This window comes from Notamacropus eugenii, chromosome 1, assembly GCF_028372415.1.
Source record: "Notamacropus eugenii isolate mMacEug1 chromosome 1, mMacEug1.pri_v2, whole genome shotgun sequence".
NCBI classification, from domain to species: Eukaryota; Metazoa; Chordata; class Mammalia; order Diprotodontia; family Macropodidae; genus Notamacropus; species Notamacropus eugenii.
Genome location: NC_092872.1, coordinates 383,172,437 through 383,187,532, shown reverse-complemented (window position 1 = coordinate 383,187,532; position 15,096 = coordinate 383,172,437). Strand labels below are relative to the sequence as shown.

At 42.2% G+C, this 15,096-nt stretch overlaps 1 protein-coding gene across 4 annotated transcripts in view; it reads left to right on the top strand.

The window, feature by feature from the left end:
• FAXDC2 (fatty acid hydroxylase domain containing 2) overlaps positions 1-14,784 on the top strand; it is a 62,689-nt gene extending 47,905 nt beyond the window's left edge. For 2 of the 4 annotated variants that reach the window (XM_072630816.1, XM_072630818.1), the window contains exons 2-10: positions 119-166; positions 3,890-3,981; positions 4,189-4,292; positions 6,085-6,206; positions 8,415-8,620; positions 9,169-9,274; positions 9,732-9,898; positions 11,121-11,278; positions 14,467-14,784. In XM_072630816.1, the coding sequence (XP_072486917.1) occupies positions 119-166; positions 3,890-3,981; positions 4,189-4,292; positions 6,085-6,206; positions 8,415-8,620; positions 9,169-9,274; positions 9,732-9,898; positions 11,121-11,277 (1,002 nt within the window). In that variant the 3' untranslated portion in view covers position 11,278; positions 14,467-14,784. Of the gene's footprint in view, positions 1-118; positions 167-3,889; positions 3,982-4,188; positions 4,293-6,084; positions 6,207-8,414; positions 8,621-9,168; positions 9,275-9,731; positions 9,899-11,120; positions 12,696-14,466 lie in introns of those variants that run through there. The other 2 variants (XM_072630817.1, XM_072630819.1) reach the window with 2 other exon arrangements.
• Positions 14,785-15,096: the final 312 nt, after the last annotated feature.

Genomic DNA, 15,096 nt, shown 5'->3' with positions numbered 1-15,096 from the left:
GCCAACTCCAGATTTCTGTGTTCTATGACTATCATTTAGCTATTCTCTTGCCTTTATCCATTCTGTGTGTTACCTGAGAGAATAATTACAAGAAACATTCATTTGTGTTTTCTTCTAGATGAAGGGAAAAGTTGGGGACCCACTACCATGTGAGAGGCCAAAGCAGGTAAGAACAAGATCCCATCAGAGCTGCTCATATTTTTATAGCACTTTACCGATTACAAATTGCTTTTTTGATGAGAACCTTGTTAGGTAGATAGTGACAGAGCTGGGCCTGGAACTTAGATCTCCTTGACTCTCAACCTGTTGCTTTTTTCTCTCCTACACTGCGCTATATCTCCAATCTGACTGAAGATATAAAAAGAGGTACAACTAGCAAGAATTCAGACAATGGAAATTTTTCCTTTAAGATGGGGCACTTAGTTTAGGGATATGGACAACACATGTTGACCTAACGTGTTATAATAACTGAGATAAGACCAGCTTCATTCACCCAGGACCTCCAGCATAAAGATGAAGTAACACATCATCCACCAGTACACATTAGAGACATGCTTGACACTAATAAGGTGTCAAGGGAAATTTATTACAGTAGAGTTCAGAGGAATTGAACACCTTTGGCCAAAAGTAGGCTCAACCCCTACCCCCCTTAGGAAGGAAGAGCACTGGATACAGAAGCAGGATGAGCTATATATACTGTTAGTCCAAGACAGATCCTCCCACCAGGAAACGGATTGGTCCATTCTCCATTAGGTCACCATCTTCTCTACATGCCCATAATGTAACCATCCTTGGTGGATGGGAGGGGATTCGCCCCTCCCAAACATGCTTTAACATAGGACCCATGATCAGAAAATGGAGGGATAATTTTACGTGGGGTGTGTCTGCATATATGCATGAGGCTCATTAAGCAAGCACAGTGAAGAAAAGCCTTCTCCAGGTTATTCTAGGTCATTTTTCCCGACTGGTTCAGACCAGTTTCAGTTGTGGACCTTCTTATAAAAAATTTTGTAACTTTCTGAAGGCCATTTTCTGTCTCCTGATTGGTTAAGTCCACCTGCAGTCAGCTAGCTTTCTTATTATCTGACTTATTCTCAATGACTCCATCAACTAATAAGTTATGTGGAAACTTTGCTGTCTCTCACACAAGTTTGCAAAATGAAATTTGTACTTGGAAAGTGGGATGCCTATGTTACCACCCTTATTACCTGTTCATAGCAATTGAGCATCACCACAACATTCATTTGTGAGCTCTTTGAGCACAAGGATTGTCTTTTGCCTTTATTTGTATCTCCAGTGCTTAGCACAGTAGGTGCTTGATATTTATTGACTGACAGTAGGCTGTGCGACTACTATATGGTAAAGCACCTGCTGTCTTTTCAGTAACCAAGTGTCAAATTCCATACCATATACTCTTCTCCTACTGTAAGAGGCCTCTTGGAACAAACAGAGTGGGGATGGAAGTTAGTTTTCACCTTCTCCTTAGTCTTCTCTTGGCTAAGACAGCCACCAGCAAGATTTTACCTCAGCTCCAAATAATGCCAGCCACAAAACACCCTTCCCTCCAATTCATATATCTTCTTTACGGAGTTCTCAAAGCATATTGACAAACATCAGTCCATAGCTATTTTATTAACCACCCCAGGATTGAAAGCTGGAAGGTTATGAATTAAAGGTGAGGTCAGCAGCCAAGAAGAAACAATTTGAAAAGAGTAGCCTTCCTCTGTTTCATAGTCCCTGAAAAATGCGTAATTATCAAAGCCCAAACCAACCAGTTCAACAAGCTTGGGGCTGCCTTTTAACTGGCCCATTTAAAAAGTAAGCTCCAACCATTGTGCCACCCTGTTAATGAAAACAAGAAGCAGCATGTACTCCCAATGTTAGACTCAAAAAGGATTTCAGATTTCATCTAGGCCACCCCATACCTGAAATAGTGTTACAGAGTTCCCAACAGGCAAACAGCCCATGCATGAGCCCTTCCTGTGACAGGTACTTTGTGTTTTTGTAATGTAAATAAACGCTTGGCTGGATTCTTTGTCTTGTTAACCTGCGTGATGCGAGAGAGCTGAGAGCCTGTTTACTGCTCCAGAAAAAAGCGGATTGTTGATGGAAGTTCTCACCCCCTTCCTAGCCTCCTGTTGGCTAAGGCAGCCACCAGAAAGATTTTGCCTCAGCTCCTACTGGTTCCCTAGGTGTTGGTATGAAGGAGATTTTGTAAAAGGCCTCCAAAATTGGAACCAAGCCTATCATGTCAGGAGCCAAAGCCTAAATGACTTGTTACCTTTGGCAGGTCATTTCACTTGGTATGACCTGTTTAGAAGATTTTCTTAAATTTTCTCCCATTTCTTCTGGTTCTGCCCTTTAGGGAGGAGCAGAATAAGTGTATTCTCCCTTCTACATCACATATTTTTTGTATATTTTGCAGGCAATGCTCATGTATCTCTTAAGTCTTCTCTCCAGGTAAAAAATCCAAGTTCCTTCATCTAAGCTTATATAGTCCCTTAGCCATCCTGACTATTTTCTCCATTTGTATTCTAGTTTGTCAGCATCCCTCCAGATGTGGTATGACTAGGGCAGAGCACAGTAGGAGTATCACATCCCTTGCTCAAGACACTAGACTTTTGTTAATGTAGCCTAAAATCATATTAAGTCTTTTGGTTATCATATCCTTTTGTCAACTCATATTGATTTTGCAGTTTTTAAGAGACAGAGAGATGAACATGCAGGCAGGCAGACACAAAAAAACAGAAGGAGAAAGAGACATGCATACAGCAAAACACCTCTCCATCAATAATGGAGTTAATTGTGGAGTGGAGGATATCACAGAATTGAGTGCAAGGGCAGCCTAAGACTGAAATGATACAGAGATCTGTGATTAGTACTTGGGCCATGGCACCAGAATTACATATAGCTCTTTCTTAAGCAACCAGTGGCTCTATAAGACAATTAGTAATCAGTCACATACCTCTTTAGCTTGATGGTGATGACAAACATAGCTGTGGAATCATAAAACTACAGTGGCCACCAGCTTTAGATCTCAGAGAATAGAATTGAAGTATAGAGAAGGATACAAACTCATCTGAACTTGTGCCAACTGGATGAGCTTCAGTGTGACGTGAGTGTCAGCTTTTGGTCAGTTCCCCCTGAATCAGGCTGTCTCCTGGACAGGATCTTTAATTCCCCATCCCATCTTTCCTGTACAAAAACTGAAACCATACCAGAGCAAAAGGCATTGAAGTATAATAATAGCATCAGCACAGGAAACCCCCTCTGCCACCCACTAGCTAATTGGACAACACTGACAACTCATTTCACACTTTTGGGCCTTAATTTACATTTCAGTAAAAGAACACAATTCTGAACTCAATAGAATTCTTTCCACCTTGATAGACTTTGTTCAGAGATTATTTCAACTTAGAACTTTCAGCGTCCTGGGCTTTCCTCCTCTAGCATTCTGCTCTTCAGTCAACACCTTTATTTTCTGGAATCAGCTGGTTCTCCTTACTCAGGCTTATTACCCCAGAGAAAGGATAGGTAGAGAGATAACAAAACATGGCAACTCTATTGATTCCTTAAGCTTTTTTTTTTTTTTTTTTGATATTGAGAAAGATCAGCTGAAGAGCAAGTTTGAATTGACGGGAAAGCAGGAGGGCAGAGTAGGGGATGCCTCTGACTGGATGACAATGCAGTCCACCCCTGGAGCTAGGACATTCTGATGTCCCCACCCGCTCCCCCCAGAACTCATGCTGTCAAATTCTACTTGGGGAAGTACAAGAGCACACAGGAACTAATCATTACCTCTCCCTACTATCTATCATACCCCTCAGTAGTGACTGAGCTAAGAGGGATCCCATCCTTTCTCTGCTTGATTTTCCTATCCCATCTGCAGGAGGGTCATATCTGGGGCTCCATGAAGAGGACAGCCTTCATTCTGGGCTCTGGTCTGCTTTTGTTTGTGGCTTTTTGGAACTCTGTCACCTGGTAAGTTAGCTTGAACTTAACCAGGATGTGTGTGTGTGTGTGTGTGTGTGTGTGTGTGTGTGTGTGTGTGTGTGTGTGTCTGTGTGTCTGTGTGTCTGTGTGTGTCTGTGTATCTGTGTGTGTATGGGGATGGAGAGGTAAAATGAAACCTTCCTCCATACCCCAAACTCTCTTTCTTCCCTACGGGGGGGGGTTCTCTCTTTGAAGGCATTTACAGAAATTTTGGGGTGCCTCAGGCTACTTCTGGCAAGCTCAGTGGGAGAAGCTACTTTCTACTTTTGCAGGAAAGGAGTGGATCCTCTTCTCTCTAGGTACAGTCCTTACCCAGTGGTCCCATTCCACAGGGCAGTCTCCTGGGTGTGGGGATATGACCTCGGTTTTTCCTTCTACTTTGTGCCTCAAAGGCTCAGCAACTTAAAAAAATAGTGATACTTAGGAGGAAACTGATATATTGAACAGGGAAAGATGAGGAACATGGAGAAATAAGTGGCTCAAAGGAGGGAAATAAAAATCCCACTAAGTGTTGCCTATCTGCCCAACAAATGTTTATTGAATATCTCTTGTGTTCAAGGCCTGGAGTTTAAAGGAATACAGAAATCATTAGAGTGAGGGACCACTTGTTGGAGTGGAAAAACCACTGGTATTGAACTCAAGATATCTAGGTTTGAGTCCTAGACTCCTTCACTTATCAGCTACAGGACCTTGGGGCAAGTACAGAGTCTCAATTTCCTTATCTGAAAAAGGAGGATAATAAGATATTTCCTACCTACTTTCTGGGACTGTTGTGAGATATAAGCTTTGTAAACTGTAGAACTCTTGTGAACTCTTATAATTATAAGGTGGACACATGTAAGGGCCAAAGCAAATTAGGAAATTTCAAATGGAAATTACATGAAGATAGAAACTGTACTTCATAGCCACTCAGAAATGTATCACTTAAGTGTACTCACACTTATTATGTTAGTGAGTCTTAAGAGCACAGTGAGAGATTATCCCCATTTGATAAAAGAGGAAACTGAGATTCAGAGCTCACATTTCTAAGTACTTTCATTTAGAAAACATTTTTCATACAAGAGTTCAGTTGAAGTAGGTCATGTAATAGTTTACTCCCCCCATTTTACAAATGAGGAAACCAATACTTACCAGAGATTCAAGTGACTTTTCCTTGGTAATACAAAGGAAATGGAGCAGTGTGGATTAGAACACAGGTTTCCCAGAGTTTTTCTGCTAGACCACACTGCATGGCACTAGGATCACTGTCAGTTGGCAGGAGAAAGACAGTACTCATGTGCCTCTCTTAAACCTGCAGGCCCATATTCAGAAAAAGGAGAAATCATTGTGTCTTTGGGTAGAACAGGACAGCCTTGTAGAAGACTGTAGAAGGCCTCTTTAGAGAAGCAAATTATTTCTAATCCAGCTCTGCTATCAATTATTGGTATGACCTTGAAGGCACTCTTGGACAATGGGTGTAGGATTTGCAGACTGCAAAAAAAGCCATTTGTGATAACCTGTTAGAGTCACATCATGCTTTATTTACACTTTAAATCCTTACACATATGACTCAATAAATGATTGTTGAGTTGAATTAAATTACTTTCACATGTGATATATTATCCCACATGATCCTCAAAAATCTTAGGAAGTTTAGTTGGGTCCTCACTTAACAGATAGGGAAAAAAAGGCTCAGATGTAGAATGATTTGTCCAAATTTTCCTGGCCAAGTATTCTTTTTCTCTATGCCACCACATCTCTTAATGTGGGCTAAAAAGGGAAGCACTGAGTTCAGCAGTTTAGTTTACAGATGAAGACATTTTCCAAGAAAAGGGACATTTCATTCCTTCATGTCAGAATCTTTCTGGAGAGCTCTTTAGTGATATATTTCCCAAAGGAACTGAAGTACAACTTCCTTCAATCATTACAGACCCTGTGTTAGTCTAATAGGCTTAAAAGGCCTCTTGTCCTCTTTGGTTAGTCAGAAAATTCAGCCCATTTCTTCAAAGATACTCCAACTCCGTAAGGGCCAGAGTTGGGCGGGAGGGAGTGGAGAGATAGATAAGGTAGGGCTGGCTTTGACTAGCACTTATTTTGTCTCCCTCCCTATAGGTACAGTTCTTATTCCTACCATAATATTTTGGAGTTTTAATGCCTTTCTTCTGGTGGTGGACACCACTGGGAAGCCACATTTTATCTCCCGCTACCGAATTCAAGATGGCAAGAATGATCCCGTAAGTCTTTCTAGTAGCACTTTGACTATTTGAAGTCTTCATGTCATTTTGGGGGTGGGGAGAGGCAGGACAGGATAGAAGCATGGTGGAGTTGCAAAAAAAAGACAAGCTGAGACCCACATATAAACAACTACCATACAACTACCATAAATTGTTAATGACCAGACCTTTTGTTTCAAAACAGGATTGGATCATAAGATTTAGAGTTAGAAGGGATGTTAAAGGTTATTTAATACAACTCCTTATTTTATAGATGAGGAAACTGAGGATCAGAAAGAAATGACTTGCCAAAGGTCACACAGGCAGAAAACAGGAGTGGTAGGATTTGAAGCTAGGTCCACTGACTCCCAGACCATTGGTTTTTCCACAATGCTTCAGCCCTCCTGACTCTTATCCCCAGATAGAACATAGGAATCAGAATAAACAATATTTACTAGTTGGGGGTTGAAAAGCTGGTGGCCTCTGGACTTTAAGCAAATTCCACAGTTACTTAGTTCCCTAGTGCCAGGGGAAGAGCAAGAACACGGGGAGTGTGTGGTGTCAGACTAATAAAACATATGAGGCTCTAAGTGAAAGAAAATAGTCCAGTGCCTTTTGCTTGATAGTACAGCTGTGATGAGAATCTAGTTTCTAGAGTGATTCATCCTCATTTGGACAAGACATCCCCTGACTTTCTTTTTAACCTATTTTGGACTCCACCAAGAACACAGCCCCTGGATATAGAGGGCAAAGACCCTACTGGGCCACCAGAGGTGAGGCTCACAGAGGTAAAGAAGAAGCATTGCTCTGGGACCTTGAGTCTTTTCTCAGTAGAATGTTATGGTGAGAACTGCTGGCAGGAGGGAGCTAGTTGGGGCCTCCTCAGATCTGTCTTCCCTTCTAGGTGGGGTGCTACATACCTGTTTCTCCTCCTCTTTGACAAAGATATAGTCTGAAATCCAGAGAGTTCTCAGACCAAAAAAGGTCTGCTTGGGGAAAACTAGGTTTGTACAGGGACTGAAGATATTAGAAGTTTTTTGGGTGTACTAGCTTCTAGTCAGGGAAAGGAGTCTTACCAGTAAACCATCCTGGCAGTATACTGCCAGCTGTTTAAGCCTTGGTGGCATTGATAGGGGAAAGCAGGCTGAGGCTATGAGAAGCCTATCAGTTATATGTACATCCATGAGTGAAACCAGGGTTGTGCTGGAGCCAGCTGCTTTTGAGAGCAGACTGTTAATTTTTTAAAATATAAATTTAGTATTTTATTTTTTCCCCAGCTGCATAAAAAAACACTTTTTAACATTTGTTTTTAAAACTTTGAGTTCCAAATTCCCTTTTGCCCTCCCCCCACCCCCCACTGGGAAGGCAAGCAATTTGATATAGGTTATACATGTGTAGGCAAACTGTTAAATTTTCCGTGTGAGTATTTACACTGCTACAAGTCAGGACTCAATATATTGTTTTGTTGTTGGCCTATAGTCCCAAAGGTATCAAACTTGTGGCCTGCAGACAGCAAGGGACCAATAGAATACCCTACCTACAATGTAATTGGGAAATGTTTAACAAAATTAAAATGCATTACAACATAGATGAGGTTAATTTGTGATTTTCTAATTCAGTAAGTGACTGCCGGGAATCCTTTCTATTTGAGTTTGACATCTCTGGTTTAGACTTAAGTAAGTAATGGAAAAAAGATTAATAATGCAGATTAAACTTAAAAAATGTTTTATGCCTACTTTTTTTCCCCCTGGAGAACCAGTTGTTAAATATATGCCAGCAAGTTCCTAGGTGAAACCATCATAGAACCATAGATCTGGAAGTGATGTTTTTGGATCTTCATGATTTTCATGGCAAAATAGTAGTAGTCAGAAGACGAGGCTTTGAGTCCCAGCTCTAGCACTTACAGATGAACCTTATGATCAGTCTGGGCAAGTCACTCTGCCTGTCTGCATCTCTGCCCTCAAAAAGGGCCAGGAATGCTTACCCTCTGTCACAGAGTTGTAATGAAAAAAGCATTTTGTAATCCTCAGACTATAAAGATACACATACATAAACTAGTATTATTATTACCACCACCAAATAGTTAATGAGTGCTTAGTATCTGTAGGGTATTGTGTGCTATGTTAGCAGGGTAGGACAGGGTCCCCACTGCCTTATGCCAGACTGGACTGGCCCAACCCCAAAAATCACAACCTCCTTTGGCTTATTAGTATTCCTTTCCTGGTACAGGTGGACCCCATGAAACTCCGCCAGGCCCTTGTTACAGTCTTCTACAACCAGTACATCATCTCCTCCCCTATGCTGGTATTCTTCTATCTCTTCCTCAAGTGGCGAGAAGATCCCTGCCACCCTGAGCTGCCCACGTTTCACTGGTTCCTCTTGGAGCTGTCTGTCTTCATACTGATAGAAGAAGTCATGTTCTACTATTCACACCGGTGAGCTGGGTTGGGAAGGGAGAAGAGCAGACTTCTTCAACATGGTCTGGGCCACATTTCACACATTAAGAAACTAAAATTCAGAACTCAAGGCCAAAACTCAGGAGACCAAATGTCTAGGACCAACCTCTCTCTGATCTAAGCATCTTGGGATCACTGTGACTAGAAAGAGTTCTGGAATTTGGACCAAGAAGGACCTAGATTTGAATCTCATCTCTCACACTTCATATTGATCCTGGGAAAGTTACTTCACCTATCTGAGTCTGTTTCCCCATCCATAAAATTGGGGCTACTAATCCAAGAGTATTTGTAAACCTTAAGAATAAAGAGGTACAGGTTATTGTTATATGCTAGATGAGGACCCCACCACCTTCAACTCACTGACCTACATTGGCTTCAGGAACATTCTTGAGTCCCTCACTTGTGAATTATGAAACAAAGATCAAGTGTGCCTCCAGAAATAGTTCTCATCCTTTGGCTTATTACTATCCCTCCAAGCTATTTATCAAGCAGGGGAATGATGATTTTTTTTTTGCTTTTCGCTACAGGCTTCTTCATCACCCCATGTTTTATAAGCGATTTCACAAGAAACACCATGAGTGGACTGCCCCCATCGGTGTGGTCTCTCTCTATGCTCACCCGATAGAGCATGCGGTAAGCAGAGACTCAGGCTGTTACTCCTTTCCCACCTAGCCTAGGGGAGGGACAGAGACAGAAACCCTTATTTACTTCTCAGGCAGACTGACTTTAGTCTTGTTTTGTTCCTTAGTCCAGGATGCATCAGAAAACCACTTCATTTCTAAACCACCCTCCCTCCTCCTCCAGAATTATCATCCAAGCAGACCCTAAGTCTCTGAAGATCCACTGGTGTCCTAGGATCCTCTTATGAACAACATAGGCCCATCATAGTCCTAAGGGGCTGATTGAAGAGAGAGGAAAGAGTCAGTGCCTAGCTTCCCCAGCATACACCCTCCACACCACTGGCCTTCAAATATTCCTCACATAGACCTCTTTAAGTCCCTCCTTTTAGCCCCCACTATCCCCTCTCATAATGGCAGCCCACTGCATCATCTTCCTTGCACCTCAAAAAAAAGCTGTCTCCTAACTACAGGTCTCCAACATGCTGCCAGCCATGGTGGGTCCAATGGTAATGGGCTCTCACCTGTCTTCCATCACCATGTGGTTTTCCTTGGCTCTCATCATCACCACCATATCTCACTGCGGTTACCACCTGCCTTTTCTGCCTTCACCAGAATTCCATGACTACCATCACCTCAAGTAAGGTCCTCCTCAGGATCAGCCCTCGTCATGATCTGGGGGTCAGATCTGAACTATATGAACTTTCTACTCCCTTACCTTGTGCAGCCAGCCTGAATGGCTGGCAACATGGCACTAATTGGGGCACAAAATGGAGTTTTGATTTGAAACAGGAAAAGAAGAAGAAAAATAGCATATGATTTATTTGGAGGAGAGAGGAACCTTAGATAACCACCTAATCTAACCCCCAGCTTGTGGAAATTGAAATATAGAGAGGTCAAGTAATTTGCCCAAAGACAGAAAATTATTTTGTGTCAGAGCCAGGACTAGGACCCTATTACTGTTTCCACTAAATCATGCTGTTTACCATCCAAGTGGCAGACAATCAGAGCTGGGAAAGCTGTATGTATCACAAGATTCCCTGGTGCCCAGCACAGTACCTTGCATTGAGTAAGTGGTTGTTAAATACCAATGGTTTAATTGGATATCAACAACTCATCTTTGTATTTTCCTAAGTACTTCACTCATAGCAAGATCCACTAACAAGCCAGCATCATCCTTCAAGGTCTTTTTACACATTTCATAGGCATCAATGAGAAACCTAGACTGTCCAGTCCTTACTCTGGCTCACTTTTATTCCAGCCATGTCTATATGAGCTAACGTCTTTTATGGCACTCCTTTGGTGCAAGTCATTTTTAAAAATATGCAATATCCTATTCATAAGCTATCTCCCATCATGGGTTACCCACAATTTTGACTCTTCAGAGAAGTATTAAGGTAAATAAGAGTGATAACACTGACAAAGTTCTGTTATCTCATGAAATCCTCACAATGCAAGCCTGTCCAAAAATGGCACTGCTTTGGGAGTGAATGAATGAGTCCCCTAACTTCCTGGAGGTTTTCAGCAAGAGGAGATTCATGCTTTGGGTATGCACTGGACTAGATACTCTCTGAGGTCTCTTCCAACACAGAAGGAACTTCGCTGAAGATTGCACAAGATTGTATGAGACGCCTGCTGGAGACCCTTTCAATTCTTGAATTCTGTGACTTTACCAGCCTTGTGCCTTTGGAGAGGTCACTTCATTTTTTGAGCCTCTTCTATAAAATGAGGACAAGAATTGTGTTCCCTATCTTTTACAGTTACTTTGAGGAAAGTGCTTTATAAGCCATAAGATGTTATAGAATGAGAGCTATTATTATTTGGATATAGGAACTGCAGCCCTGTTTCTGTTCCCTTGGCAGATTCAACCAGTGCTATGGAGTGCTGGGTGTCCTTGACCATCTTCATGGGACTGATACCATGTTCAAGCAGACGAAGGCCTATGAAAGACATGTGCTGCTGCTGAACCTTACTCCTCTTTCTGAAAGCATCCCCGACCCACCCAAGAAGATAGAGTGAGGTGACACAGGCCACAAACCCCCATCCCAACTGCTCCCAGCAGGGGCAGTCCCCATTAGACCTAGGATATCTCCCTTGACAAACCAGAGCTAATAATTCTGCCAAACGACATTCTAATGAGACAGATAGATTCCCTGATGACTGCCTGATAGAGTGGGGGAAAGGAACATGGCTTCCTAGAGAAACAGAAGAAAGGGGCCAGAGACAGTACCAACCCCAATTCTCTTCCCAGAGCTGTGCCATAGTGAACATCCTCTATCAGCCATAGTATGATGGGGTGAAGGACATGAAGTACTATCATGTAGGAGAAACACTAGAGTCTGGAGAGCGAAAAGGCAATGGATTGGGCTCCCAACCCCATTGATGGGGTTCAGCTATGAATTGACTGGAGTGGAGTATTAGAGGACTATAGGCCATGTTGGATGAGAACTGGTTGAAGGAACAAGGAATATTGAGTCCAGAGGAGAGAAGATGAGAAAAGATGTCCTAGTTATATTTTAAGGGCTATCATATGAAAGAGTGATTAGATTAGGTTTGTCATGCTAGAATCAGGAGCAGTGGATGGAAGATGCAGAGAGGCAGATTCAGGCTTAATGTAAGGAAATGCTTCCTAACAATTAGAGCTATTCAAAAGTGGAATAAACTGCCTTAGGAACTAGTTAATTCCTCAGCCCTAAAGTCTTCAGGTGTAGGCTAGGTAACTACGCGGGGAACAACTTTTGCTTACATATGGCCTAGATGCCCTCAAGAGTTTCCTTCAGATTCTGAGAGCAGAGCTGAGGAGGGAGAAGAAGGTATGCCCCTAAACTCCAATTTATGGGGAAATTTTGTTAACCTAACAGTTTTCATCAAGACTGGATGAAAGGCTTATTGCAGTCAGATATTACAGCAATTACTCTTAGCTGCCAGAAACTGCCATGGGAAGCCTTTCCACTGGTATGGTAGAAGACAGGAAAGGGGGAAGGGAGGAAAAGGGGGGAAAAGAGATGGCCATCATGCCTTCTTATTCTCCAGGTTCTAAGTCAGTGACGTGACTGATTTTTACCTCTTCTCTCTTAGCCCTCAATAGACTCAAACACATGGGATTTAGAGAAAGGACATTAGTCCAGCTCCCTCATTTTATAAATAAACTATGGCCTAGAGAGAAGTACTTGGCCAAGATCCCACAGGTTAAGTAAATGGGAGAGCCACTACATCAAGGATGGATGCCAAGAGATCAGGTTCTTGCCAAAGATTCTTTCCCCCAACCTGCTGGCTAAGATATTCTCTCATTTAGGAGAACAAAGCCTCTAGTTCAGGTCCTGAGCAATCTCAAAACTCTGACCCAAAGAGCACCCCCTGGGTTCTTGACCCAAAATAGCAAAGAAACTTCAGTAAACCCCGGCATTAAGCCCTGGCTGCCCAGCTGAGTAACAGAAGAGAGCCCCAAATATGCCCTGGTCATAGTGCCCCTGATATGATACTTTGAAGGGGATAGTATCCAAAGGTTTTAGTCCTTGATGCACAGGCAGCCAGGGCCCTAAATACTATGTTGTTTCCCCTTAGTTCCTGGAGGCATTTCACTGAACCCCTAGAACAGGAAGGAAGTAGCTTAAATCCTAAGCAGAAACCCCTCTCATCGCCTTCCCTATAGGCCCAAAAGGATCCAAAAAGGGGCCCCTGCACCAGCCCCAGAGCACCCTGCAGCTGCTGAAGTGAACTTAATATAGGAACCAGCTTGACACCCAGGTCTCTTGCCTCTCACACTATAGGTGGGTCATTAGCAGGGGGACCCTATGCAATGGTAAGATTGAGTTGGAAGGGCTTAGATATTATTGAGCCCAGTTCCCTCATTTTACAGATAAAAAAAACAGATCCAGAAAAAATGAGTTGCCCAAAGTCTTAAGAGTGGTAATTGGCAGAGCTGGGATTTGAACCCAGGTGCTCTAACTCCAAATCCAGGGCTCATTACACTGTACCATGCTGTTTCAAATTTCTCAAAAGTTCATTGCCTTTTCTATTCTCCCACTGTCCTAAGTCCTTTGCTTATCATGGTTAGAGAAAGTTCTCTTCAGCTGTCTCCCAAGGACCCTTTCAAGAACATCTCAAAGTACCCTCAGCTAAAAGCTCTGAGCTTGGTTCTACTGGCTTCCTTCCCCTGTAATCTATGCCTGCAAATAAAAACAATTAAAAAAAAATTCAGAGGTACTTTCAGTTCAGTTCAAGAATTCAACCAACATTTATTAAGCACCTGTGTGCAAAAAAGTTCACATTTAAATAGTTAGTGCATTAATGTTTACAAAGTGCCTTCCTTCCTCACAACAAACCTGTGAGTTGCAATACAAGAATTATCCCCATTTTATAACTGGAGTAACTGAGGCTCGGGTAAAAAGTGACTTGCACAGGGTCACAAAATGTAAAAGCTATAACTGAAAGCTAGGTCTAGTGATTCTTAAGACCAGTATTTTTATTCTTTTAAATTATACCAATCCTGGCCTTCAAAATACATAATAGAGGTGGTGGTTGAAGTGTGAGGGAAAGCGAATACATAGGGGTGAGTACATAGAGAATTTCCACCCCTACCCTACTTCCTAGCCCAGCCCAGTTTCTTGGATTTCTAAGGTAAACCTCAACACCTTAATGAAAAAAGGGGAGAAGGTACTATGGAGGCTCCCTCCTTTTCCCTCCCCTTGCTGCCCCTTACCTAGATGTCAGTGTGGTGTTAATGACTTGCAGGGTTATTATGCTAGCCACCCATGACTACATAGGTATGGTGCTATCCTCACTCCACATAATAGCCTTAATGAGTTCAGAAGCCCATAGATAAGATGGGAGGAAAGCCAGGAAATTCCCCAACCCTAGCCCACATCTTCCTGTCCTCTCCCCTATAAGCCCCTGAAATTATACTCCATTATCAAGGCTACAAACTGGCATGGGAAGAGAAGAAATCCAGGCCACTAAGAACATGCTTCAATACATAATACATTACACCTAGGCATCCCCAAAGTTCAGTTTAGCTTGCAGTGGTTTCAACCAAGTTGACAAACTTTTTTTTCCTATTGATTACTCTGATACACCACACCCACAGAACACTCAGCCTCTCTCTCTACGATGACCAGCAAGACTGACCTAATTTTAGATCACAGATGATAAGTTTTCCTCACAGTAGGCCCCAGCCCTCTGGTAAGTGGTAGTATGTTCATTTTACAGATGATGAAACAGAATCAGAAAAGGGAAGGACATTGCTTGTCATACATTTAAGAAGTGGCAGAGCTGGGACTCAGATCCACCTCTTCTAACTCCAAATTCAAGTGTCTTCCAGTATGCCACATTGAACTTTACAAGACAATGCACTTAAATCAGAACTACTGAATTTTAACACCACCTGAAACCTACCACAGACTGTTCCCCATTCCCAAAATCTGCCTTTAGTAAAACCTGAGAGATGCCTGCAATGATGTTAAACTCACATCAAAAGAGAGTGATCGGGATATAAATCTTATTTCCATTAAAATACTTTCAAAGTAATGTCTTAAAATTTTTTTTGAAAAATTTATCTGGTATACGGAGTGAGGCTCAGGGGTAGCCATTGTTCATACTAGAAACCAAAGTTCAGATGTCGTATTATTCGCCCCACATTTTAATTCCCTTCTGAACCATGCTAAGAAAAAGACCGATGTGGATCAGGTATGTTAAACTGTGGAAAATACTCAATGTTGCTGGCAGCAGATTAAAATTAAATTGGGAAATGTTTTAACAAAATAGATACAAAAGAACACAAATGTTAATATGTGGTTTTCTAAGTCAACACGCACTGGCAGGGGCTTTGTACAGTTTAGT